General features: G+C 44.4%; 2 protein-coding genes across 3 annotated transcripts in view; one reads left to right on the forward strand and one right to left on the reverse strand.

The window, feature by feature from the left end:
* Positions 1 to 1,819: 1,819 nt before the first annotated feature.
* MARVELD3 (MARVEL domain containing 3) lies at positions 1,820 to 4,301 on the forward strand (the record flags this gene model as incomplete). Its single annotated transcript, XM_084214954.1, has 4 exons — positions 1,820 to 1,978; positions 2,148 to 2,245; positions 2,359 to 2,630; positions 4,182 to 4,301. Exons 1-4 carry the CDS (start codon positions 1,920 to 1,922, stop codon positions 4,299 to 4,301), a joined length of 549 nt encoding a protein of 182 aa, XP_084071080.1. The 5' UTR covers positions 1,820 to 1,919.
* A 144-nt stretch (positions 4,302 to 4,445) lies between these two features.
* PHLPP2 (PH domain and leucine rich repeat protein phosphatase 2) overlaps positions 4,446 to 25,873 on the reverse strand; it is a 29,814-nt gene continuing 8,386 nt past the window's right edge. Inside the window, exons 4-19 of one of the 2 annotated variants that reach the window (XM_084215090.1) lie at positions 24,351 to 24,541; positions 23,802 to 23,927; positions 22,565 to 22,719; positions 20,791 to 20,937; positions 19,132 to 19,362; positions 18,191 to 18,393; positions 17,626 to 17,686; positions 17,004 to 17,099; positions 15,560 to 15,715; positions 14,721 to 14,921; positions 14,082 to 14,244; positions 12,696 to 12,826; positions 12,200 to 12,310; positions 11,556 to 11,744; positions 11,194 to 11,425; positions 4,446 to 9,889 (exon numbers count right to left, since the gene is read on the reverse strand). In XM_084215090.1, the coding sequence (XP_084071216.1) occupies positions 8,750 to 9,889; positions 11,194 to 11,425; positions 11,556 to 11,744; positions 12,200 to 12,310; positions 12,696 to 12,826; positions 14,082 to 14,244; positions 14,721 to 14,921; positions 15,560 to 15,715; positions 17,004 to 17,099; positions 17,626 to 17,686; positions 18,191 to 18,393; positions 19,132 to 19,362; positions 20,791 to 20,937; positions 22,565 to 22,719; positions 23,802 to 23,927; positions 24,351 to 24,541 (3,533 nt within the window). In that variant the 3' untranslated portion in view covers positions 4,446 to 8,749. The remainder of the gene's footprint in view (positions 9,890 to 11,193; positions 11,426 to 11,555; positions 11,745 to 12,199; positions 12,311 to 12,695; positions 12,827 to 14,081; positions 14,245 to 14,720; positions 14,922 to 15,559; positions 15,716 to 17,003; positions 17,100 to 17,625; positions 17,687 to 18,190; positions 18,394 to 19,131; positions 19,363 to 20,790; positions 20,938 to 22,564; positions 22,720 to 23,801; positions 23,928 to 24,350; positions 24,542 to 25,873) is intronic. The other variant, XM_084215091.1, reaches the window with a different exon arrangement.

Raw genomic sequence — 25,873 nt, forward strand, 5'->3', positions numbered from 1 at the left:
GAAACACTTATTTCATCCCTTCTTGTGACTCATGATTATTACTTAGTTCTTCATGTCCCTTTCAGTTAAAAGCTCTACTAAGAAAAATGGCACTGTGCATGACCCTAAAAGTTGAAAAAGGGTTGCTGAAATTTTTAAACTCATCCAGCAAGGAGGTCTGCTTTCTGGCATGTCAACATGAGTGATGCAACCTATGCTGATGTGTGCAACAGCCTCACTGCTGAGCACCTGCACTATCTCCAGACTCCTCATCTGAAGCTCCCTACGGATTCTCCATTTTCTAACTTCGCACACAATTTCTGTCCCCTCTATCTGAACTGGGCATTGAAACAATGGTTGTTTTCCTTCTCTCTTACCTCAACCTAAGTAAATTTTAAGATGCATTTTCAGATCTCCAGTCCTTTGTGGAAACAGGTGAAGTGTTGAGGAGAGTGTTTTCCCACAGTGCTGAGGTGCAGGTTTTAGGCTTTTCACCATATAAGTCTATAGGGTTATTGCTGTTGCTCCTGTAGAGACAGAAGGGTGAAACAGTATGTTGCCACCAGTCTTGCATGTGGCGGAAATGTATTTCTGCATCTTAGAGACAAATTTGGAATGAGTTCCTCTCAGGGCACATATTCAGGTACTGTGTCTGAGACCTTACAGTGTAACTGTTTTCCCAAAAATGTGTTTTCCTAAATGTAATGACAGTATTTCTTTGCAAATTTTTTGCTGTAAAAGCAAAGAGCTTTTACAGACAATGTTTGGTCAAACTCTTGAATAAAAGCATTTGCTCTGAATGTGGAGTTTTCTGTATATCCAAACTGTCATGCTGTTTACTTTTCTCCCTTTCCTGAATCAGCTCTGCCCGTACCAGTCCTGAGAAATGCTGACACTTGTACATGGGTGAGATCCTGGACACTTGCCCTCACTCCAGCCACCAGCAATAACCACAGGAACAATTCATCACCTCCTCTGCTGGAAGGTGATGGCTGCTGTACTAAGGGGTCTACCTGGATGGGAGGACAGACTGGCAGCAGGACATTATTCTCAGTAAAAAGGTCCCATCATATAGTCTGAAGTGGCCTCCAGCAAAAAGACACAAAATGGGTCTATCTGGTTCTGTATGGCTAAATACAAGGTAACATATCTAAAGAAAATTACCTGAACATGGTCTGCCAAGGGCTGAACTGGAACCTCACAGCTGCCCTGCAGGACAGATCCCATGGTGTTGGTGACTGTATCTAGAGACACAGGCTCTGTGCTGGGGCAGCTGGAGAAGCAACAAAATGCTGTGTATTGCCAGGACAAGACAGACAGTTGTTCTGCTGATGTAAACTGCCAGTGCACTTGTGTCTTGAGTGCTGCATAGAGGCGCAATCACTGCATTACAGGATGGGTTTCGGGGAGTTAGGGCAAGCCCAGAGAGGCTGGGAGTGGGGTTGCATAAGGGAACAGAGAGGCACGGATGAAGTTTACAGAGGCACGAGGTGGCAGAAAAACTGAACTAACAACACTCGCCAAAACTCACAGCACAGGAAAAGGCAGAACTTGTACAATTGTGAAAATTTAGTTAGTTAAATTTAGTCAGTTTCCAGTGGGTTCTAACAAGCATGGTCGGTGGCAGGTGAGAAACCTCGAGACGTTATCGCCACAAGGGGCTGCGGGGACCGTGTCCGTGGAAGCGAAGGGAGCGGGCACACACGCCAACAGCCGGTGAACCGTGCGCAGGTGCCGGAAGACCGCGCACCTGCGCCGGGGAGCTGAGCACCTACAGACGGGGCAGGGCCTAGCCCGGTCGGAGCTTCCACCACTTCAGAGAAGCGCCGGCGAGGCGGAGGCGAGCGGACGAGACGGAGTTCACCGCGCCGGCGGTACCCCGGGGCGGCCCGGCCCGGCCCCCCGGCCCCAGCGCCGGCGGAGCGGGGCCGCGCCGGGCCATGGCGGAGCGGGGCTTCCCCCGTGCCGCGCGGGGGGAACGCGCTGGGGCGGGCAGGCGGTGAGGGCAGCGGGCGGTGAGGGCAGCGGGCGGTGAGGGCAGCGGGCGGTGAGGGCAGCGGGCGGGCGGCCGCGAGGGTCCGGGTCGCCGCCGGGGCTGAGCCGACCGGACTGGCGGCGGCGAGGGGGCTGGACGGGTCACTGCCACCCCTGCCATCATCTCTCCTTAGCGCCGTACCCGCACCAGAGGCAGAGGGGCCGCGGGGAAGCCGCACCGTGCCGGGGTCGCTGGAGCGCCGCCGCTGCCTGTACCTGCACACGGGCCGGGGTGAGCGCGGCCGGCGGGAGCCGTTCCCTCTGTCCTGCGGAGCGCAGCGGCTGGCCCGGCTCCCTCCCGGGCGCTCCTCTGTGGCCGCAGACTCACCTCGGCCTCCCCTCCAGCCTGCTGCCAGATGGTGGAGGTCCTGCTCGCCGTCCTGATCCTGGTCTGCAGCTCCGTGTCCTGCGGCTCGGCGGGAGGATACACCGGCCTTCCCGCCCTGGGGGGCATCTACTACTACCAGTACGGCGGGGCCTACAGCGGCTTCGGCGGAGCGGATGGCGAGCGAGCCCAGCAGCTTGACCAACGTTTCTACCTACTAAAGCTGCCCATTGCAAGGGCAGCAATGGTCGTGGGAGGGTGTCTCCTGGTCTTTCCTTGTGTTCTGATTTTGGTTAGTGCTCTGCAGGTCCCGTGGCACTTCCCAGCATGGCTGCTAATTGAATGCACCTTGTACATAGTGATTGCAGTTGGCACAGTGCCTGCTCTGTACTATTTCCTCCATTCTCTGCTGAGCGTTTATAATTCATCAGTGTGCAAAGAGAGAGAGCAGCTTTATCAAAGCAAAGGCTATCAGGGCTTCTGGTGCAGCCTGCATGGGGCAGAGATTGCTGCTGGCCTATTGGGCTGCATGGCTGCCATGGCATACCTGCTCAGTGCAGGCCTAGCTGTCAGAGATTACAGGACAGTTCATGAACAGAAACAGAAGCCACTGCAATTATAAGAATTTTCAAATGATTTCTCCACTCCAATAATGGTCTTGATTTTTGCCAGTCTCCTTACTGAGATGAAGCAGTATGCTTTCCTTTCTTCTGGACAGTACAGCCTTAATGCTACAGAACATTCACCAAGCTGGCATAGCTCTAAATATGGTAGAGTCAGGTTATCCCTAACTTGAATTTGCATTATCAAGTTATCAATGACTCAAAGCTGAGGCAGTGGATTGTCTCTGCTTCACAGTCAGGCCTTCCATCCCACTCTCAGGTGTCCCCTTCTCCAGTGAGGCCTTGCTACAAGTACTGCCACTGTATGCTTCTGTCAATGAACAGCTTTTTGTAGCTGAAACTGTCTCTACAAAAGGCACGTGACTTCGCTGAGAAAAGAGCTCCTAAAAACAAGTGACTGAGCCCCATGGTTGTGACAATTAAATATTGCTTCCTTGTAAGTTCTCTTGGAATTAACAGACCAGTGTGAGCATGACATTTATAAGGCCATGAAAAAGTCCTGAAAAATCCTCTCAAACTCAGTCAAACTTGTGATACAATGCCTTTTCAAACTCCTGGAGAGGGTGCATTTATGTATGAAAAGGTCTTTTTATATGACTTGTATACAAGAGTTTTGATTAAAAAGATGCTGTGGATTGGGATAATCAGACAAAAGCTTTATGAGATCAAATGGGTGATTGAATATAGAAGTATATTGTTTTCAAAATACATTTTCAATGTACAAGTTGGAGAAATGAGATGCTGCTCTTTTTTTTTTTTTTTTAGAAAAACTTTTATAGGAAATTTAACTGGGAAAAGTAGCACCAGAATCACCAACTCATGTCTTAAAATGAAATGCCACTTCAGACCAGTGTCCGCTGAGTGCATTGCTCATAAGAGGATGGAACCATCACAGTTTCACAGATGAGTTCTGCCCATATGAAAAAAAACTAAACATATCAGAAACATGCTTTGCCTTGGACAGAGCTCTTCTTTCACTGGCACCAGTGACTAAATCCTCACAATGACCAAAACCATGGAACACTATTAGAACTAGAGACACTAAAGTAAAACAGATGCCAAATAGGAGCACACTAGGTGCTTTGGGGTTTGTTTGATTTAGTTTGGTTTTAGTTTGGGGTTTTTTTGCCTTTTATCAAGTGTCTCAGCACAGGGATTTATGTGGAGAGTCCATTGTTGTCCTGTTTCTGTTAACGTTTCTTTATTTCCTCTTGTTGCAGCTACTTCTAGAGCTGTACAGTGCTATTGAGAGCAAGTTCACAGGGCAGCATTCCTCTAGCAGGAAACAGAAAGCTGCCTTAATAATTGGTAAGCCTAATTCTACTCTCACAGTGTTCTGAAAGAAGTTTTTGTATGGAAGGCTGATGAGTGAAGTAGCACATAGAGCTCAGTGAATAACCTGCAGCACAGCTGCTGCTAGACACAGCTACCTTTGACTGGGATATTGCAGAGATTTTTTCCAGCACAGTAACAGAATCAGAATAAGCTGTTAGATGAAAGTAAAAATCTTTATTGCTAAGTCAGCTGAAAATTCAATGCAAAAATACTCTTCCTTCCTGAACCTCTCTATACATCTGAATAAAGAATCAGTGGACTAGTGTTTTCCAACAATCTTACGTTATTTTCCTTTCCAAAGCAATACATAGGCCACAGTGCTGAGGGCACATTCATCTGACAACCTACTCCCATACACAATAAAAACAGGGATTGTTATAGGTGCATGCTAGAGTGGGATACAGAAAATACTCTCCTTTTTAAAAACAAAAAAAAGCATGGAAAAGGATTATTTAGTAAACAGTTGGTACACTGCAATACTTAACATGCACCAGATCATATGAATAATTTAAAAAAGGTAACATTTTAAAATGTGAAAAAGAGGAAAAATACAGTTGAGTCTTTAGAGAGCAATAGAACAGCAGACAATGATTGCACAAGAACAAAGAGGTGATCTGCCTGAAGAAAGGCCTTTGGCAAATGACACAAAAGCCACCAGCATCTATCTGGAAGGAGTGCAGAAACCCCACAGGTCCAAAGCCTTAGGTGTGGCTGAAGGTCCTGTGTACTACAGGAAAGATTTCAGACTTCACAGCAGCTTGTCCCCGAGAGAGGGAAATACTTCCTCCTTCTTGGAACAGGATGTTATCCTCCTGTCTAACTGAAGATTCCAGTCTGGTATAAACAGTCTGTGATGCTGCCTGCACTGGGGCCTATTCCTTGTTCTGGGGGCAACTTGGAGGCTATCTCTTACCTTTAACACCTGGGCCCCTGCTACCCACCACTCAATATAACCTTTATGGGTTGCTTTTACAGAAGCCTTTCTGGACAGGACAGAACAGAACAGGACAGGGCAGAGCCTTCAGAGTACCTGTCTCAGCAAGCATGCTTATCAGCAGAGCCAGAATTACTGAAGAGATGGACCAGCAACCTCCTCAGCCTCACTTGGCTGTGGCTGCATGCAGTGTGAGAGGACTTGCATTGCTCAGCAGGGACAAAATAGCCTGAGGACCTCAAGGTGAGAGCCCCTCTAACAGCAAGTCTGCAAATGAGTGGGACATTCTCAGTGATATGGTTATGTGATGATCACATAGTATCTCTGCAAACTCCAAAACCAAAAATCAGGGAAGGGACTGGAGAACAGGAAGATAACTGGGAAGACACTTTCTATACCCTGCCATGTGCCCTTCAGTAGACTTGCCCTTCATACCTGTTCCACCTACAGCAGTGCTCTGGGGAGCTTGCAATCTAAGGTAGTGTTAATAAATAAAGTAGGGGAGACACGCAGGGAGGAAGGAAAACAAAAGGTAGTGGAGGGAAGCACTCTGTTCTGTGAGTTATCATCACCAGACAGATGAAGATAACCCAGCCACACCACTGTCTGACCAATGTCAGAAAAAAAACCATTTCTTTGGATGACAGTGACCTTGAAGCGTATCTCAGCAGTTGGAATCTTGTGTTAGAAAATCCAAGACATTTGCATGAAAAAATTATGCCAGTGTCTGCTGACACCCAAAACTGGCCTAGGAAAAAGCAGCACTTTTTGTGATGAACAGGCACTATTTTGATTGCATGAAAAAGATTTTGGATGACTGGAGAAAAAGCATCACAATGAAATAGAAAAGAAAAAGCTTAATCCTTGGAAGAAGCACATGGAAAATATGCAAAAGCTGCTTGAGCACACCAGCACTTGTCTTAGTCAAATAGAGAAGGACTGTTTGGAAGAGGTAAAGTGAACTCAGCCTGTGCTGCCTGGAGTCCATAATACCAGCTTCACAGAAATCTGTGGATTCTGCCTGGAATGTAAGAAAGATAACAAGCCATATCTTCCATGACAGTTCACACCCATAGAAAATAGGAGCTGGCTGTATTTAAACTCCCTTTCTGCTTCAAAAACAGAAACAGCACTGGAGAAAAAGTTCAAGTAGGAATTCCTTCTGTTCTATTATGCCATTACCTCTGAGAGGTGCAGTTCAGCTCTATTGCAGAGCTGTGTTTTCCTTATTCCTTCAACACTGAGCTAGGTAGGGCCATTCATTACTAACTCCTTGTGGCAATTCTGCATGCAATACTACTGATTCAGACTGGCAAGGACACACAGGACTTTCCATATCAGTGCAAGAAATAGAGAACTGAATTGTATTCATACGTGCTACTCAGAGTGCAGGACATGTCAGAGTCTTAGTCAGAAATAAGGGTTTCTGCATCAGTCCCATAGTGAATGGAGGCTGTTCTACAGCCCTTTCAGGTATCAGAAACCGTGAGGCTAGGCACAGATATTTGGTAAAATTATCACCAGTGACAGAATCAAAAGTTGCAGTTGAAAACATTGGGATGAACTTCTCCTACATACTTATATGATGAGAACATGAAAGAGTTTTGGTGTTTAGCATTTGAATATTTTCTGCTGTTTTTCCTCTGCCTAAAGGATTCAAATGCTGTTGCTTCTGTGGTTTTAAGAATTAGCTTCAACCTCCAGTTCCAAATGAAGTAGGCATTTAAACAACCAAAAATTGTGAGAGTTTAAACTTTGCAAAAAGTTGGATTGTTTCATGATTACACTGCAACTAGCACAAAGTATATCCTAAAATGTTGCTCCTCATGCATGACAGAAATACCTTTTTTTCCTAGTGAGAAGAAATTCAAGGTGCTCTGAAATCTCAGTAAAACTCCCATTAGATTTTGTAAAAAAGATCTATATTGACAGAATTCCACAAATAGTCTTTGCACAGTATTTCCTTCTGAGCAAGGCCAAAATTTGATCCAAAAATAGGCAACTCAAGCCCCTCAGATCTCTTCAGAAGAAATGTTTAAGTTTTCTTCATAAATATATAATTAATGAAGGAAAGGCACTAGCCCACATCACAGTCAGGATTATTGCACCACTGACATGACAGGGACAGCTGCTATCCAGCTCTGTCAGAAAGGAAGACAGATCTGCGTGCTACAGAGGCAGTGATCTCCACAACCCTTATACAAGATGACAACATGGGCAGCCAACTTACACCCTGCACCAAAAATCCTAATGGAAACACAAGGCATCTGAGTGCAGACTAGCCAGTTCATCATTAGTGGGACTGTTTTAAACATCTTTTTCAGTGCTGATAAAAATATTAATAAGATCAAAAGTTTAATTTTTGCTTTTGTGCTGAAGGCTAAGCAGGAACAAGTACACTTTCACCTTGTTTGAGGCCAAACTGGGCACATACTATGAAATGCCAGTTGCTGTGTATTTGGAATATGACTCTGCTTCCAGAGGCAAGCAAAGATGCTGTAGCTGACAATGCAGAGGTTTATGCTGATGGAAAAGAGCACTGGATGCTTCTGCTAGTCTGAAAGCGGCACATCACCGTTTACAGCTTGGCTCTTCTGACTGACCACTGAGACAAGCACAAGCTCCTGGCTTTATCCCATGTCTTCTGTAGAGGAAGCCTCTACTGTGAAGCATCCATGATGAAGGTGGCCAGGCTGCTGCTGAGGTGGGTCTGCGCTCTGCAGCTAGAACCACTAGATCTACACATAGCCTTAATCAACCAATCCTGAGCTGATTCTTCCTATGCTCCATATAAAATGCTTTGGTTGGCACCTGCTTATCACTCAGCTATGTATTTTCTCATCCTGCACAGAATGATCCCACCATAACCTTCACTCTCCCCTACACCAGTGGTCACCAGAACACTGGTACCCTGAGTTCTCCACTGTCCTAAGAACATAATTGGGAAAAGTCCACAGCATACCTGCTGTGGAGTGCTTTCTCCCCTAACCCTAAATAATAAAGTGCTGGGCTGAAAGGGAAAAGAACAGCTTAAGTGCAATAAATAAAAGTGCTTGCAATTTATATAGGAGACCATTCTCAGGTCAGCTTCATTGCAACTGTCTGTATTCTTTCAAGGAAATAAAGTCAGGTGCTGGGGGGGGAGGGTGGGACACTGCATCAGAAATATTCACAGGACTCTCAACACTGAGCATTTCTCTCTCAGCAGCCTCCTCAACCCACATACACATACACCAGCCCCTTTCTGGCAGAGCTGGCAGAACCTCAGGGTTCAAGGACTTACCAGACAGTCCCTAACACAGAACTCAGCTGCTGATCTGTGTGCTCATAGAACAACTGAGATGCTACAGTGGTTAACTGGGCAGCCCAGAAGTTGGCCTTCCTGATTCTTCCTCAGCTCCATTAAGGAAGCAGCAGGTGTCTGTACTCCTTGCAGATCCCAGCTCCCTCAGAGGGCATGACAGCCCTTATTAAACAGAGCTTCCTGGGACAGATAATGTGGGAATGGTACTCGGAGGGTTACAAAGCTGTGTCAAACTCCTCTGGCAGGGATGATGCATTTTCTTCTTTTAGCTCCTGATCTGCTCTGTCCCCCTGGTGCTGCTTCATTTGTTCCTTCACTTCCTCTTCCAGATCAGGTGGCACCACAAATTGATCCTCTGGCTCCATCTGAGATGGAGCAGCAAAATAGCCTGTCTTCTTCTTGGGTGCCTCTGTCGCTACTTCGATGAGGTTGAGGCTCTCCTCCAAGGGCACTATGGAGCCATTGGAAAGCTTCTTTCCATAAAGACAACATGTGGAAAGAGATTTTTGGAGTTCACACTTCTCCTTAACCCCTCTCCGCACAGTGTTGCTGTTTACACTGTTCTGCCTCCGAATGATGAGTACAAGCCCAGAGTCATCCTCTGGCCCTGGAGCACAAGAGCTGTACTCTGCAGCAGGATGTTCTAATTCCAGACCCTTTCCTTTACAGCAATGGATGTCCACCTCTACCTCCACTTTACTGCCATTTGTCATCACACCTTCCACAGGCTGCTCATCATCACTATCTAGACCATTGTCAGACTGGTTGCTAGAGAAGGTGGCACTGGAAGGTTGGCGCTGAAAGATGCTTGAAGGGGGCACAGGATGTAGGCTGCAGCGTCGTTCTTGTCGTGGTAGCAAGCTGCCATCGAGACCAACAGCACTGTGTTCATCTGATGCAGTAGAGCCCACCTCACTGCTAACCTCGGAAGCAGACAGTTCACTGCTGAACTCTGAAGCAATTCCACTGCTACATGAAGGTGTTGCTGGTTTGGTGGTGGTAGAACTAAATCCCCCAGGGCCTGTCAGAGTGAGGCCGTGCATCTCACACGTGCAGTTGTCCTCACTGATGTTCAGACATACCACCATTGCACCAACATTGTCTTGGCAACCATAGCTTTGGGCTAAAGTGCAGAGTTTCTTTGCAGCAGCTAGTGGGTCATGTAGGTGCCGCACAGCTGAGACAGCTTCTGCATAAGAAAGGTGTTCCCAGAGAGCTTTGTTCCCTAGAAGTAGCAACTCATCTTGTACAGTCAGTGGAATGGAACTGACATGTGGTTTGGGCAGGATCCAAGGATGCAGGTATGTGCAGCCCAGCATCCGAGTACAGCAAGTCACACCATTGACTTTATTGTCCTGCAGACAAGAGAAATAAGGCAGTAGCATTGGATGTGCTATTACGTCACTTAAGCAAAAAATTTTCCCCTGCTCATATGCTGGTTTGGAGCCTCGAGAAATGCTAGTTACACAGATGCAGCACTGGAGAAAGGCATCTAGGTGCAGGTACTACAGTGCAAATATTCACTATACCTGATGACCAGGTACAATAACTGCCCTCACCCATGCTGGCAATAACACACTATTATCCCACTCTAAAGAATTGTAGCAGACAATTCTGAAATGCGCAGCTAGACTACCTGCAGTACACTGATCAAAGAGTCTCACTGATTAGTTTTATGGGAAACTTACTTTTTTAGTACGAGTGAGACAGTAACTTTTGACTTTCTTAGTGCAAGACAGGTTACCCACACATTAAACTATTTCTGTGTATTATCTGAACTATTTCCCTCTTTATTAACATAAAACTGCATTCTGAAGTGTGGACACTAATACCCTAGGATAAAAAGAACAGGTAGGTATCTCAAAATGTTTCTGTAACCAGGATGTATTACCCCCTCCTGCTAGATGGTCCCCTGGCCAGCCTGGCAGTTGTCTCCCATAAAGAGAAGTGCCCGCAACCCTCAGTCCCTTTTCCAAGTCAGTGTTTTGAGTTTAATTTCAGTTTTCTTAATTTCTGTATCCTCTGGGTGTCGGCACTGCTGCTGCCACCAAGTATTAAAACCCAGCAGATGAGATGCACAGGGAAGTCTCTTATACAGTAATTTAACTTTTCTTTTTCAGAATCCATTAATGAGCCAGCTTTCAAGCTATTTAATGTGCTACATCAATCCCATTGTTATTTTCAGTCAGTAGCTGCAGTGCTACGCCTTGAAGAGCTGTAACACAGTGACACATTATGCTTATGTAAAATACTTCTATCCAGCAACTTAATACTTTTAAAAAGACCCACTGAAAATACAACTACAGCGATTGGCACTCATTTCTCAAGACCTTTACAGACGTATTTTTTCCCACTCTTTGGAACTTCCCTGTTATTTCCAAGTGTTTAGAAAGTTAACCTTTACAGAGTTCTGTAGAAATCATTTTAATACTTTTGCATACTACAAGTCACCCTGTGCCCATAGTTCTTAGGCCAAAGAGTTTTAGGAACATGCAATTTTGGACAGCGAATCAGCAAATGAAGCAGAGCCAAAAGCACTAGATCAGAACCTTCATGTCACCCCCCTCCCCTGTAATGTTATGCAGACAGCCGAGCTCACGTATTTGTACCAAGCTTTTATGTGAGTGTGGAAGTTGAAGTGAAAAGGGTCCAAACCAACCTCTGTTATAATGGCTTTTTGTTCCTTGACTCTCCTGGCTTCTTCTGAACATTGTTCAAGACTGAAGACTTTGGAGAGAGGCAGTGCTTTTCCACTTCGGCACAGAACGGCTTGGCATGTCCCCACGTTGGCCACCGTCAGAGAAAAATTGCTGGCTGGATCAGCCACCTCATTACGAATGTAGCAAAGGACAGCAGAGGAACCCAGCTTCTGCCCAGCCATGCCCAGCTTCCTGTTGGAGGAGAAGGTGTAGGAGGCTCCAGACTCTACTGACAGGCATTCTGGAGGGCTGCCTCACCCCACCTAACATATTGATATACCTTATGCAAGTCCCACCAGGACCAGCCTGCTCCCTGTCCTACCTGTGGGAGACCAAGAAGGTGTTGGACATGAACATGGTGTCAGACTGCTGTACCTCCTCCAGGAGCACATCGGCCATGGTGCACTGCAGCAAACGTGGCAGTTCTTCATTCTTGTCACCATCAAACATGCCATACACAGCCTCCACCCCCTCTGCAAAGGTCCCCAGTGCCAGGGACGACACACACAGCCTGTCAGAAAAGCATACAAGCTAATGTATCTCAAAAAATTATCTTGTTCTCAAAACCACAGCCATCAGGCACCTTGCTGTGAGCGCCATTCTCACTGGGCAGCAAAGCTACTATCCCTACATTCACTAGCCTGGGAGATGTACAGCTGCATTTTATTATTGGAACTCCCAAACCCTCCTTGACCACAATCAGGAGAGGGCAACAGGCACAGGTGGCAAGAGAAAAAGCATCTTTGCTGGAGAGGGAAGGAGAGTCCAAGTGTACTGGGAAAAGAGTGAAAATTGAGGCAAAAAGTAATGTAGAGACATGAGTTACCAATACTTAGTAAGAAAGCCAGAGACAAAAAGGGAAAGATGAGCTCTTGGGCAAAACAGGTCTGCTTGGGTGCTTAGCAGTGCACTCTGCCCAGCATCCTGAGAAGACAGTGTCAGTGTTCAGCAGACCACAATACTCACTTATTTCTTTGGCCTGCCATCTCAGCTACTCCGTGACTCCAGAAGACAGAAGTGAGTGCCGAGTCTGCTGTGAGGGAGGGCTTAGCATCAATCTTCAGTGTGGTAATGTGACTACAGAGAGAACAGAAGTTATGCTTTTCTCTAACCTGCTGAACAGGCCTTAGGACTAGTTTGTCCTTGTCCAGTCTAGTTTTAGACAGAAGTCTGTGGAAAGAACTGCATCAAGGAAAGGAGTTTAAGGTCTAGGTCTTCTGGAGATGCTTATGCCAGAGACACCTGGGAAAACCTCATACCACCTGAAAATTTCCTTGCTCTGATGTTTCGGACCCAGACTTTTCCCTTCCCAAAGACAGTAAGTCTCAGCTGCCTCAGGCAGGGAACGTTATACCACCATGCAGTGATAAAGTGCTTTTACTTTACTATCTCATTTCCTCTCCTGGCAAGGGTTACCCTTCCCTGTGCAGGTCACTACTGAGTTGACATGTCAATGGCTCACCTGAAGATATCCAGTGTCTTGTGTTCTAACACCAGGTTTGTGTTTCCACTCAGATCCAGCTCTTGCAAGGCACCTGGCAGTGCCTCAGGGATTAGGATTTCAGTTAACTCATTGCAGCTCAAATCCACAAACTGCAGTAGCAACAAACAGCATGACAAAGAAAATACTCTGTTGTGTCGTGTCATCAGTTACTCCAGTGCTCCTTACAAACATCATAGAACCCTGCTACTTATTGTATCTCACACACAGGTTATGGAAATGGATCTGACTTGTCAGAAGAAGAATGATTTATAAGCAACCTGCAATAGCCATGACTCCAATACTGAAAGACTAGGTCACACCAAAGATAAAGGAAAGCCTCTATATGCAAACCTGCCTAGCTATTTAACACTGCCCACTGTCTCAAATGCAAGAAACCAGAAATGTCAGAGACAGGGGGTAAAGGTGAATGACATGATCTTTGATCAGCTCAGAAAGGTGAGAGATCTAGAATGCATATTCTGTGGCCTCTTCTCAGGTTGATCAAGCAAAGTCATAGAACCACAGAATGGTCTGTGCTGGAAGGCACCTTAGAGCTCATTTTTTTCAACACATCTGCCATGGGCAGGGACACCTTCCACTACAAGAGGTTGCTCCAAGACCTGTCCAACCTGGCCTTGAAACTTCCAGGGATGGGGCAGCCATAGTTTCTCTGGGCAACCTGTGCCAGGGCCTCCCCACCCTCATAGGGAAGAGTTTCTTCCTAGCATCCAACCTACACCTACTCTCTTTCACTTTAAAGCCATTCCCCCCTATGCTGTCACTCCATGCCTTTGTCCAAAGTCCCTCTCAAGCTCTCTTTTAGTCACTTTAGGTAATGCAAGGTTGCAATAAGGTCACTCCAGACACTTTTCTTCTCCAAGCTGAACAACCCCAAACTACTCAGCCCATGGCCACAGCAGAGGTACTCCAGCCTTCTGACCATCTTCATGGACTCCTCTGGACCCACTCCAATAGGTCTCAGTCCTTCTTGTGCTGAGGACTCAAGAGCTGGGTGCAGCCCCCCAGGTGGGATCTCATCTGAGCAGGGCAGGGGGGCAGAATCCCCTCCTCACCTGATGTCCATGCCACTGGGGATGAGCCCAGGATGTGTGAGGGGTCTCTAGGTGCCAGTGCATATGGCCGGGGCATGTCCAGCCTCTCATCCAGCAGCATCCCCAAGCCCTTCTCAGCAGGGCTACCCTCGACCATTCATCCCCCAGTCTGGATTGATACCAGGGGCAGCCCTGACCCAGGCACAGCACCTTGCACTTGGCCTTCCTGGGACCTCCTGTTCTCTCCTAGCAGGTACTCATTCTATAGCCCAAACTTTACCCAGATATCTCTATATTTTCTCCATACAAATACCTGAATACGGGGCAAATGCAGGATTTCTGGAAAAATGCTGATTTCATTAGAGTGTGCAGTAAGTGTATGAAGTAGCTTGCAGTTTGCAACCGTTGTAGGAATTGTTTTCAGTTTGTTTCCACTCAGATTCAGTTCTTCCAAGTGCTCCAGCTTACTAAGTTTGCTGAAAGGGAAAAAAAAAAATACTCTATCTTACAGACATGAACTTGTCACTTTCTGAAGTTGCAGATGAGGTATCCATAGACACTGCCCTTTATGAGCTACTTTTCTGATTTACTGATAGGAGACCCAAAGTCCTAAGAGATGCTCTAGTAAGATGCAGGGTCCCGAAGCCTGGCTTGGATTTGTACAACAGACAGGCCCTTCACCATCAGTGCTGAAGTTGCAAAGAAATATCACCCCATCCCCATCCCTTGGTCCCCCTGGATGGCACCTCAACTAGGACAGGAAAACCTACAGCCAACACTACCCTGTGCCAATCCCCCTTAACATGCTTCTCCTCCCTTTGTGTGTAGGAATGTCAGGTTTTTGTCTTCAAGCCACAGGGAGAGCATCTCACTCTGACTCACGTACAATCATGGGGAGGTGGCAGCCTCCTCCCAGGGAGCACTGTCTTGCCCAACAGCCTTACTGACTTACCTTGCAGGGAAAGTCTGCAGGTTGTTGTTTGCCAGATGCAGGATCCGTAGGTTTGGGTGTCCCACCAAGACAGGGATGGATTGATCTGTGAGGTTGTTATTAGTCAAGTATAGCAGCTGCAGCATGCTCAAACTCTCCTCCCCCGGACACGTGGAGGGCAAGGACTCCAGGCTGTTTGCAGATGCATTCAGGTACCTGAGGCTAACCACAGCAAGTACAAGAATCAGACTTCACATCACCCAAACCACTCCATTAACAAGGAAAAGGAGCTGTACAAATGCCAGTATAGACAACAGTATCAGACAGGAGGCCAGACAATGCTGTAACATCCCTACTCACATTAAGATTTGTGAGTCTACTAATGACTTACTAGCTATATACACTGTGGATGCACACAGCATTTTTACAGTAAACAGTGAGTACTGAAAGCCCATGGGTAATACTGGTAGAAGCAGACAACATAAAACTTTACTTAATGAAGGGCTAACTCCTGTGTGAATACAGTTAGGAGAGACTGTTCATTTGTAAAGGGTCTCACTTGTTGTTCTCCTGAATCTGACTGGATTCTTTTCTTTGCACTTGAGCTTATGACTACTTTTAAAGACAAAGTTCTTCAGGCAGCTTCTGTTTTCCTGTAATTATACAGCAACATGGACTGATTCCTTTAAATCAGCTTGATGGGCTTCCATTATGGCACCCAAATAACCTCCTCATAAAGGGCACACCTCATTATCTCTTATACAAATGGCACTTTGCAAGGACAGTCACACAGGTGCCACTTTCAGCTCTTACACTCCAAAGGATAATACAGACAAAAGATGTTTGATACTGACACTCACTTCAGAGCTTTGACAAAGAGTGTCTCTGGGAGTTTAGTCAACAGATTATGCTGAAGGTCTAGCACCTCCAGTGGAATGTGTTCTTGAAGAGGTGGAAGGCTCTGCAGATGATTGTGCCCCACCATCAGCTTCCGGAGACTCAAGCTTCTGAGGATCCTAGAAAGACACAAGGTTTTCTATTTAACTTGGTTCACTCCTCTTGACATCCCCAGAGTGGGAAAAGTAGTATTTAATCCACTTAATTTGCTTGTACAGCAGGGAAAAATTAAAATACACTGATCCATAAAATGTAAACAATTACAAAGCAGAACAGCACACAGGGTAAGATGACTCAAGTCTCTCTGAATGCTTGAATGCATATCTTCATTTCCCTCTACACTACTGTTTGGTATCTTGTGATTCTAGTTGGTGTGCATGTGCCCAGCATTCTCTCAGGCAGACAAAGAAAGAAGTCACAAAGGAAGGCTTTAAATGCCTGTTGTCACTTGTAGGTAGAAAGAAGTGCTTCCATAGTGCCAACATAAATTCAAAGCTTTAACTAGCGGCTTAGCACTCCTGTATTATTTCTGAGGCAGTAAATTATTCTTTGAATAATATACTTAAAATTTGGTCCCTTTAATCCATTGGACTGGCTAAAATTCTCTTCTAAGTTCTCATTATCACATCCTTGTTACGTCCTTTTCTGCTTTTGATGTATATTGTTCTTCTGTGACAATCACTGGAATGTCACTGCTGTTCACCTCCCATGTCTCTTGCTTCAACTTCTCCCACCCATGTTCTGCATTTCTTCCCTGTTAACCACTTCTCCATTCAATTTTAGTACTACTTACCCTAGGCACTGTGTCATTCATCAAATCACACCCCCACCAAACACCTTTATTAGGCTGAGAATGTTTATGCTTTGCCTCTTCCTAGGATAAATAACTGCAAAATCGTATTAGTTCTTGGCTCTCATTCACTGCATTTCTGCAGAAACTGAAGGGAAATAGGAAAAAAGGAGCTAGCTGATAGCGTATTGTGAAAGCTACATTTGAGGTCAGCTGAATTGTCCCTTTGTGATAACTCTCTGTCAAAGGTAACAGATAAAATGTCTGTGGCATGATGCAAAATGTACTAGGGTCTCAGCTATGACCTGTGTTTACAGACAGTATGATAACACATATAAATCACAGCAGCATGTTCTATGTCAGGTGCAAATAGCTGCAGTAGCAGCCAAAAGCACAGGATGGAATTACCTAGCCCCTACTGTTCAAAAGGCTGACCTAGAAACTGTCTCTTCCCAACATTTGAATACAGAGCATTTTTGACGCTACATAGATAAAGTAGGCGAGAGTAAATATCTCAACATAAGAAGGAATTAAGCAACGGGAATAGCACTGCTTTTCTCTTCCCAGACAGCCCGCTGTAGAAGAAAGCTCAGCCCTGTTTACAAAGGTTTTCTGACCTTGATGGAAGCTCCAAGAGTAGGTTGTAGCTCACATCCAAAACTTCCAGTTTCTTTGCTTCACAGGCCCAGTCTGGGACACACTGTAGTTGATTGCTGAGAAAAGCAAGTGGGAAAAGCTAGAAACCAGCACTCCATATGGAAAAGACTCTGAATGCTGCATGATTTTAGTGACAGCCAAACCAAAAGCAACAGGCAAAAAATGAACAGCATCTGAGATAGTCACAGATAATGCAAACTGAACCGGTTCATGACTTGGCAGGACAGCCTATCTTAGAGGTGTCAAAGTGCTGCTCCAAGGGCAGACGTAGGCAATGAAACCAACATCAGAGACCACTGGGAGCTACTCTAAATATCTGATCCACAGATCCCCTCCCTGACACCATTCAGTTCAGTAAGCTGCCAAAACTCAGTGGTCCCTGCTTGAATTTCTTTTTTCTGATCCCAGCCTACAGCTGAAGGACAGCAAAGTAACCTGAAAAGGTCTTACTGGTTCAGAAGGGCTTCTGGTCTGGGACACTTTCATCATTGTTTAGTGCTGGGCTTTGAAGTTCTAATGTGTTTAATTGCTCTCAAGATGTCCAGATTCTTGCTTTAAATTCTGTTGTGTATTATCGCTTACCGAGAGAGTTCTAGACATGTCAGTAGACCAGGAACCGGATAAATATTGACAGCTGTCAGACCTGATGAAGTAAAGCAAGTAAGTATGATTGCAGAGCTTCAGAGAGAAAACAGCACAGAGATGCAGCTTAGTTATTAAATGAGACTCACAGTCTTTCTTTATGGAGACTCAAGAACCCCATTGATACTTCCCACCACAAAGTTCACACTTCATACATCTGCCATATGACACATTATAGTGTCTCACTATCCATTTCTCCATCTGTCATGTGCAGCACCAGAACAAGAGAGAACTGTACTTTTCTTTGTGGGCTCCCAAACAGATCTCAATGGAGCATGAATTCCTTGGACACAACACCACAACCTCCACACTGTTACACAGCCTGTCTACACCCATGCATATGTGATCCGTAGGGGCTAACCTCAGAGGACCCATTGCATATGGTTTCACCACAATAACATCAACATAAGTATTTTTTTAATGCATGAGAGAGAGCAAAAGGCTGTTTTCCTTTGCTCTCAGGGATTAAAGGGAAAAGGCAGGTGAAGAAGACAAAGAGACATACAGTTGCTGTTGGCATACAGGGCCCGAAGGGAGAAGCCACTCAGTGTCAGCTCTCTCAGTTTATTTCGCTCGCAGTGCAGCTGCTCCAGGCTGACCAAGGAGCTCAGATCCAGATCTGTCATCTGATTGTCTCGTAAATCCATGTAAGCCACAGATTTGTTCTCCTCCAGAGTGTCAGCTGCTGCTCTCTTCAGGTTGTTCAGCCTAAACACTCAGAGATGAGTTAAAAAGTCAGAAAATAAGACACTGAACACTGGACATTGGTAGGAGAGAAGAAAGAAGAGGAAAGGAAGAATTCTGGTGAAGGCTAACACCAAAGGTGAGCACAGTGAATGAAATGCATGACAAGCAACGGTGAATTTCAGGCAGTGAATACAAACAAAAACATTTCCTTTGTCTACACTGCTACACGTAATCATTTTTATGATTCCCAAATTCTTAAGAGATTCTAAAAAAAGATCCAGTCTAGAAAACAGAAACCTGGTCAAGGGGCAGCCACTCTGCATGGACAGAGGAAGCTAATGCAGAGAACAGATACCAGACTGCCTTGCCACACACAAAAAGATCTGTGTCCCTTTTTGAGTTGGCAGTTGGCAGCCTAGAGAATCAGGATCATATCTCTGGGGCAGGGAGGCAAAGAAGGGAAGAAGAGATCAAGGTTTTGGTACCCTGAGCTACCAATGCTCAACGTAACAGCAAATCACAAGAGGAAACTAGAGGGCTGGGTCACATTCAGCATCTGGCACTGCTCAATTAAGCCTGCTTTTCCAAGTGGATTCTGCACACCCTCAGAAACAGAACTCCACAAAAGCTAAAGAATCAGTAAGAGAAAAAACTGAACCTACTTATTATTGCAAAATGTACCAGAAGTTGCACAGATCCCCTGCTGTAAATGGAAAGAACCAATCTGTTTTACAGACACCTGCCAGTTTCCCTCCTTACCTCAGGTCCACACTTTTGATGTGACCCATACGGTTCAGCACTGTCAGGTCCAGGGTCTCTATCAAGTTCCCTGCCAGGGCCAGTTTGTCTAAGGTGACAAGTTTCTCACAAATTGCTGGCAGTTCACAGAAGTTATTGAAGGAAAGCCCAAGACAGTTGAGCTGCTGCAGGTTTCCCATCTCTTCTGGTAAGGATGTGAGGAAATTGCCATCAAGCCAGAAGGTCTGGAGACTGCAACAGTGAAAAAGAGAAAGAAAATAATTCCACAAAGAGTAGTGAACATCACATTTCGTATTTTCAGTGAATTTTCTCATATAGTTAGCTGGTCTCAATGTGGTTATTTTTAAAGGTACCTAACAGCTAATTTTATTCTTATACACGTAAAGTTACTGAAGTACTTTTATCACACATATTATAGGCTCGGAACTTCCAGTTGTGTCAAAGATTGTAAGTTAACACAAGCAAAATACAAACCAGTACTTATGTTGTAAATCAAAGATATTTACTTAATTACTTGATGTTCTACAAATGGCACAGTTTAATCACACCTCCTACCACCTTAATGCACTCATAGAAGATTTTTACACTCTAGTTGTCCATTCCAACACACACTCAGAAAAGAATAAGGTCGCTTTCTGTTGTATGATGAATTGTTTCAAAGGTTGCAAGGCTTTTGAGACTCAGATACAAAATATACAATTCCCTTACTACGATTATGTTCCAACAGAGACCTTTCTGTGTTTAGTGGTGGTAGAGATGAAATAAGGCCACAAAAAGTTCTTATGAATAAGGGCTCAAGGAGTCATCAAGATAACTGGACCCATAACTAAGCTGTAAACCTCCAGGAAATGTAAGCCTACATATAACTTTTTCCTCACAGTTTGCATATGGCTAAAAGATCGTTCTGGAAATTACTTGCTCACACCCAGAGTGGCTGCAGACACTCCTTTTTTAAAGATAAAAGTTGGAGGAAAAGCAGGCCACAATAAATTAACAGTTCAATATATAGGTTTATCTAAATGTACTAATAATCTAGCAATTAAATTTACCTAAGCTTAAGATCTTATGCATTTGGGGCAGCTACCGGGGAAAATGGACAAGGTTCCAGCAAACACTTTAAGACAAAATTTTCAGAAGGGATTGCTCAAGTATTTTCATGTTAAAATCCTCTAAAACAAAAGCAGCCAGTTCTGTAGGACACAATCAAACATACCAGTGCTGACAAAAATCACTAGACCCCTGTGAGAAGTTACCACAGAAAAGTTTTCTATAATAAATTAAAACTTCAATAGAAATTACATCAGTACTGAAAATATTAAATTCAAATAATAAATGCAGAAACACAACTCTGAAGCTGCAGAAAAATGCACATAGATTCATTTGAGAAACAATGAAATTGCCTTCAGTGCTTTATCTGCATCAAGTTTCCTCACATTTTCTGCACTAGCAGTTGTGATGTTTTCCTAGTAGTGATTAAGGGATTGCACATCTTTGTTCTTGACCTTCTGCTGGAGTCAAATTAATCATTCAGCCTTCATGGGCAAAACAGGCTTCCCTGGCTTTTTTTTTCACACTTTCAGAAACAGTACCTGCACATCAGTAGTGCTCAGTTGAGGCACCAAGGGTACTTATGATCACAGATGTAAAGAACATACTCACTTCAACAGTTTGCCAATCTGACTTGGCAAGTAATGAAGTCCATTACAGGAAATATTAAGTTCTGTCAGAGTAGAGATCTCACACAGTGATACAGGAAACTCTCCCAGTCTATTATGAGACAAGTTCAGACTCTTCAACTGAGAAAACCTATTAGCAAGAACAGGAGTTAATTCACAAACCTACATATCTAAAAGCAAAAATACACAGACCAGTCATAAAGAATTCCTAAGTCTTTGTACACCAGTGATACAGTCAACTAACTCATTACAGGAGTTTCTGCATAAATTTGGGTTTAAGTCATTGATATTCTTCTCAACTGTCATGCTGCAAGTGATCAAATACCATGGGTTTACTGCAGGAACTGATAACGACCTTCTGCACCAACTTGACAAGCTTCGTCCTAGTGACTGCCACTAAGATTAAGGTGACTAAAATGCTCAGTTAAAAAAATTTACCTTAAAAGAATTAACTACAGTAAGAGTCTACAATGACGTAGCTTGGGAAAAGAGGAGCTGAAAATATTCACTAGGACTATTCTGAGAATAAAACAGAAAGCCAAGCCAAGCCGTAAAAGGGAAAACTAGGAAAGCACTTGCTTCATGCTGGGAAAAGCCAAGAGCTGCATCCAGAGGTCCTTGAACAAGATTGCACAGCTCCAGTGCTCCTTGCTCAGCAGACTGCATGGCATGCACTGCCCCAAGGACAGCCAGCCCCACAGTCACCACGGCCCCTCCAGTGCCTGAGAAATTGTTACCTACTTCTAGCTTCTTCAGTCACCATGCTAGGTCCAAAGACAGAGAAGCAACTTCGAATGGCTGGGGTAACATACAGCAGGGTTCTCCTCCAAGAGTTCCTGCTTCCTTCTACAGGAAGCAAAAGTATTGTTGCCCAAGTATTGTTCCCTGTTCATCCCAAACTGGAACCACCAAAAATTAACTCAGTGGGGAAATGAATATCTCACTTCAATGAGATAACTGCAAATTTCATGTACCAGACAAAACCAAAAAGCAGTTTTGCAAAGTTTCTCCAAATACATTTTCCTTAGGGAAACATGTTCCAAACAGAGCCATTGGACAGTATTACTGTAAGATTCCTAAGAGTTTTCAAAACTCATAGAGGAACTCCTTGAATTCTATTTGGTATGGCTGGTATACATATCAACACACTAATCTCCCCCTAGATTTTTTATAATTTTGGGAAATTATTTTTAAAATATTTTTGTAGGACTCCTTCACTTACCTAGATGACTACATCATGCTTCCATACCATCACACAACTGCTACTCTCTTAAAAGCAGATCATCACAAGTTTCCAAAGCAAAGCTGGAGTCTCACAGGCCCTCTGCCAATTCCAAATACACATTAAGAACTTGCCAAAAAGGGTTTTTCAGACCTAAACTTCTTCCTACAAACTTATTCACAGCAGCAGCATTATGCTTTTCCTTGCTTTTTATTTTATACCCCAAGATGTTCTCTCCTTAGCAAGCAGCCCAATATTACTATTGCATCTTGTCCATACAAATGGCATGTCACCCCGCAAGGCTTATCTCACCTCAGAGTTAGCACAGAATCTGTGGAAAGGAGCTCATGAGTACTATAGATTGTTGGAAGTTTATTCCTGCTTGTGCTGCTCAGTTCTGCTTCCAACCCCCTCACTTGTTAGAGCTTCCTAAAGATCAATTTTTTTACCATCCCCAAGAGAACAGGCAATACTTCATTCCTGTATCCACATGTCAAGGACTCCAAACGTAGGAGAAAAATGATTCTTTGCAGACCTGCAAAGAGAGTCAAGACTCCCTCCTCCACTTGTTCTCATAAAATTGTGGCGTAAGTTGAGGTAGGTGATATCTTGACTGTAGAAGAGGTGCTCTGGTACTTCCTCAAGGCTGTAGCATGAAAGATCAACCATGCTAAATCGCATAGACACAATCTGAAAAGAAAGAGAAAAAACTGCAGCTGTGAAACAAATTTTCTCTGGAAGTCTAATGGAAGACCAAAGAATAAGGCAAGTAATAAACAATTTGCAAGACATGAAAGAACCCCTTGTACCTACCAGGTAGAGTCCATGCAGGAAATGGGAGTCCATGAACTACAAGCCTATGCCCTTTGCTAAATCCCTGACAAGGATGCACAGCCGGATACCAGCCAGGATTCACACAAAACCCTGCTCTGTATGTGCACTGGGCACACTGCCTAAAGGCTAGGCTGCAAGAGAGCCAGTGTAATAGAGGAAAATAGATCTTTCAGGAAACTCTGTTGAGAAAGCATGGTCTCAAGTGCCTTCCAAAGGTGCAAGAAGCAACAGGAAGCAGTTGATTTTCCAGTTCAGTTCTATGAGGTTTACAGAACCTCTGCCTAGTACAGCTGCTTCTTCTGTACTTTTAGCTACTTCTTTCTTTTATTAGATTGTTGAGAGTATAAAATTTGAAACATAACTTGGTATAAAAAGGCTTCATATATTATGGTTTTGCACCATTTCATAAAGTCTCTGCAAATCTCATGTCCTTTCATAAAGTATGTTTTGTTTTGAGGTTTTCAGTGATTAATTTGACATTTTATGACCTGCTTTACCCTGAACTCCTTTTGTATTTCATAATATCCTTACTGATCTACAATGTATCTCAAACCTCAGGGCAGCCCTGTTTCCAGGTCATACTTCAGGTACATTCAACTATGGCCACAAATGCAAATCTGTAGGTTTCTATGGCTGTAAAGTCAGCTACTCCCTGAGGTTTGCTCTAGGGACATGTGATTAAGTTAGTCTTGTAGGTGCAGCAGGGATTAAGTAGCACAGAACTAGTGCTCGACAATGTTGCACAGGGAAAAAGAGAAGGCTAAGAGAAAAATCTCTGTAGCCCAGAGCATGAAGGAAATAAAGCTGGCAATTGTCCTGGGTACTTTCTCCACTATCCTAACTTCATCTCTGACTGCAGATCAAGCCTGCATCATAACAGCCTTCCTGTGATGTACCCTGCACCCACCATCCAAAGCACAGTGTCCCCATGGCCTCACCGTGGATGCCTGCCGGTGCCATCGCTGGCACTCTGCCAGTGTTTCAAAGGAAACGTGGTACGTCTGAGCTTGTGCTCCAGCAGATGTGAAAGCAAGGGTGTACTGCCGACGTTTCATCTCTTCCACCTGCAGAGGCAGAATTGACAACAACAGTCTGCCTAAGAGTCAGCAATTACAACTGACCTGAAGTCTAAGGTGAAGTATTGCTGACTACCAGTAACATTGCATTTTGCTGAAAATATAGCTGCAGTCACTGGAGAGAAACACAGAAGTAAATCCTGTTTAACATCTTTCTGCTGAAATGGATACAAGAAGTAGTAATTTCCAGAGGGCCCATGCACATTGGCTAAAGCTGAACTAGTGCTTCATCGTTTTATTAGCATTCAGACTACTACCTAAGCAGAGCAAGTAGAAAGAGGTTGGGCACATTAATGCAGTAATCTGTTAAAAAAGCCTACATTTATCTCTTGTGGGCAATTCCCATCACTACTATGTTTCTTCTTCCTTCCCACACTACAGGGAACTAACCAAAAAAAAAAAAAGCCTTACCTTCCCTCCAACGAGAGGCAAGATGTGCATCTTCCCTGCATGGCTGTCCTTCACTGAGGACACAATGAGGCACGTGCCACAGAGAGTGACGGAGCGCTCTGCCCACTTGTGCAGCTGGGTCTTTCCTTTGCGGACGTTATAGACTCCAGAGAGCAGGATGCGATCCAACTGCTCCACCTGACATGGCTTTTCTGAAGAAAAAGGGGACATTAGCATTAACTGTCCATATATTCTTCATTCTCATTTGTGAGTACAAATAACACGGCCCTAACATGCAAAACCAGTTGTTGTAAAGAACAAGCAGACAAACTGCACTTTAAAAAAAAAATCTTATGCAGAGGACAAGCAACATCCTCAGTCAGTGCAGGAACAGCGGCTGACCAGCACCATTTGTGCCTCCCAGACAATGTCAGAATGGTTGCCATGCAGCATGTTCTTAATGCACAGGTAGTTACAGACCTTAGCAAATCCACGTGCTTGCCAAATATCCTTCATTCAAATGCAACAGAGAAGCAATTTTAAACTCTTGTTGAGTCACCTAAAGTCATTGAAATCAATAAATAAGTGGTTTTTACTGGACTTTAAAGGCAGGCCTGGAAAATCAACTACAAAGGAAGTTTTTTCCCTGAAGATCACTGCCCTGGTTTTGCCTGTGATAGAATTCATCTTCTTCCTGGCAGATGGTACAAGGCTGTGTTGTGGCTTCAGTGTGAGAATAATGTTGATAACATAAAAAAAAAAAAAAAACCACTAAAAAACCTGCTGTTTTGGTTCGTTCAGCAGCACTCACCCAACTCAAGGACTTTACAGTGTCCCATTCTCTGCAGCAAGCAGGTGCACAAGAAACTGCAAAGGAGCATGGTTCGACCAGGTGATCCAAACTAGCAAAGGGGATATTTCACACCATAGAAGACCATGCAGTATACAGACTTAAGAAACTGGGACAGGAGGGCTGAGCACTGCTAGAGAAAGGGCACCAGAGTGATGAGCAGTGTATTGTGCATCACTTGTGTTTTATTCCTCTCTCTTTGTTATTTCCCTTTTCATTACAATTATTATTATTTTACTTTATTTCAATTATTAAACTGTTTTCCGTCCACAGGTATCACCTTTTTCCCATTCTCCTTCCCATCCCATGGGGGAAGCAGTGAGTGAGTGAGCAGATGAGTGGTACTAATTGGGTGGCTGAGGTTAAACCACAACAGTCCTTTTAGGTGCCAGACCCGGTGCACTAAGGGTAGAGACAGATCTGACCAGAGTGTATTAAAACAGATTTGTTATAAGCCTTTATTGTATTGATTTAACAGTGGCTGGTCACGATATTGACTGGTTTGCTCTATTTTCTTGCACTTGTTCTCAAGGCTGCATTATGTAACACCTTATCTGCTGTAAAGGCTGGGTTAAGGTTATGGCGTTGTACTCTGTAATCTGGTCTATGTGCTCAGCATGGCCCCTACCTTTGTGCTCTGGTGCCATTTAGTGGAAAATATCAATAATGACACCATTTGCCTTTTCTCCTCATA

Source organism: Fringilla coelebs (assembly GCF_963513975.1).
Source record: "Fringilla coelebs genome assembly, chromosome: 14".
Classification (NCBI taxonomy): Eukaryota; Metazoa; Chordata; class Aves; order Passeriformes; family Fringillidae; genus Fringilla; species Fringilla coelebs.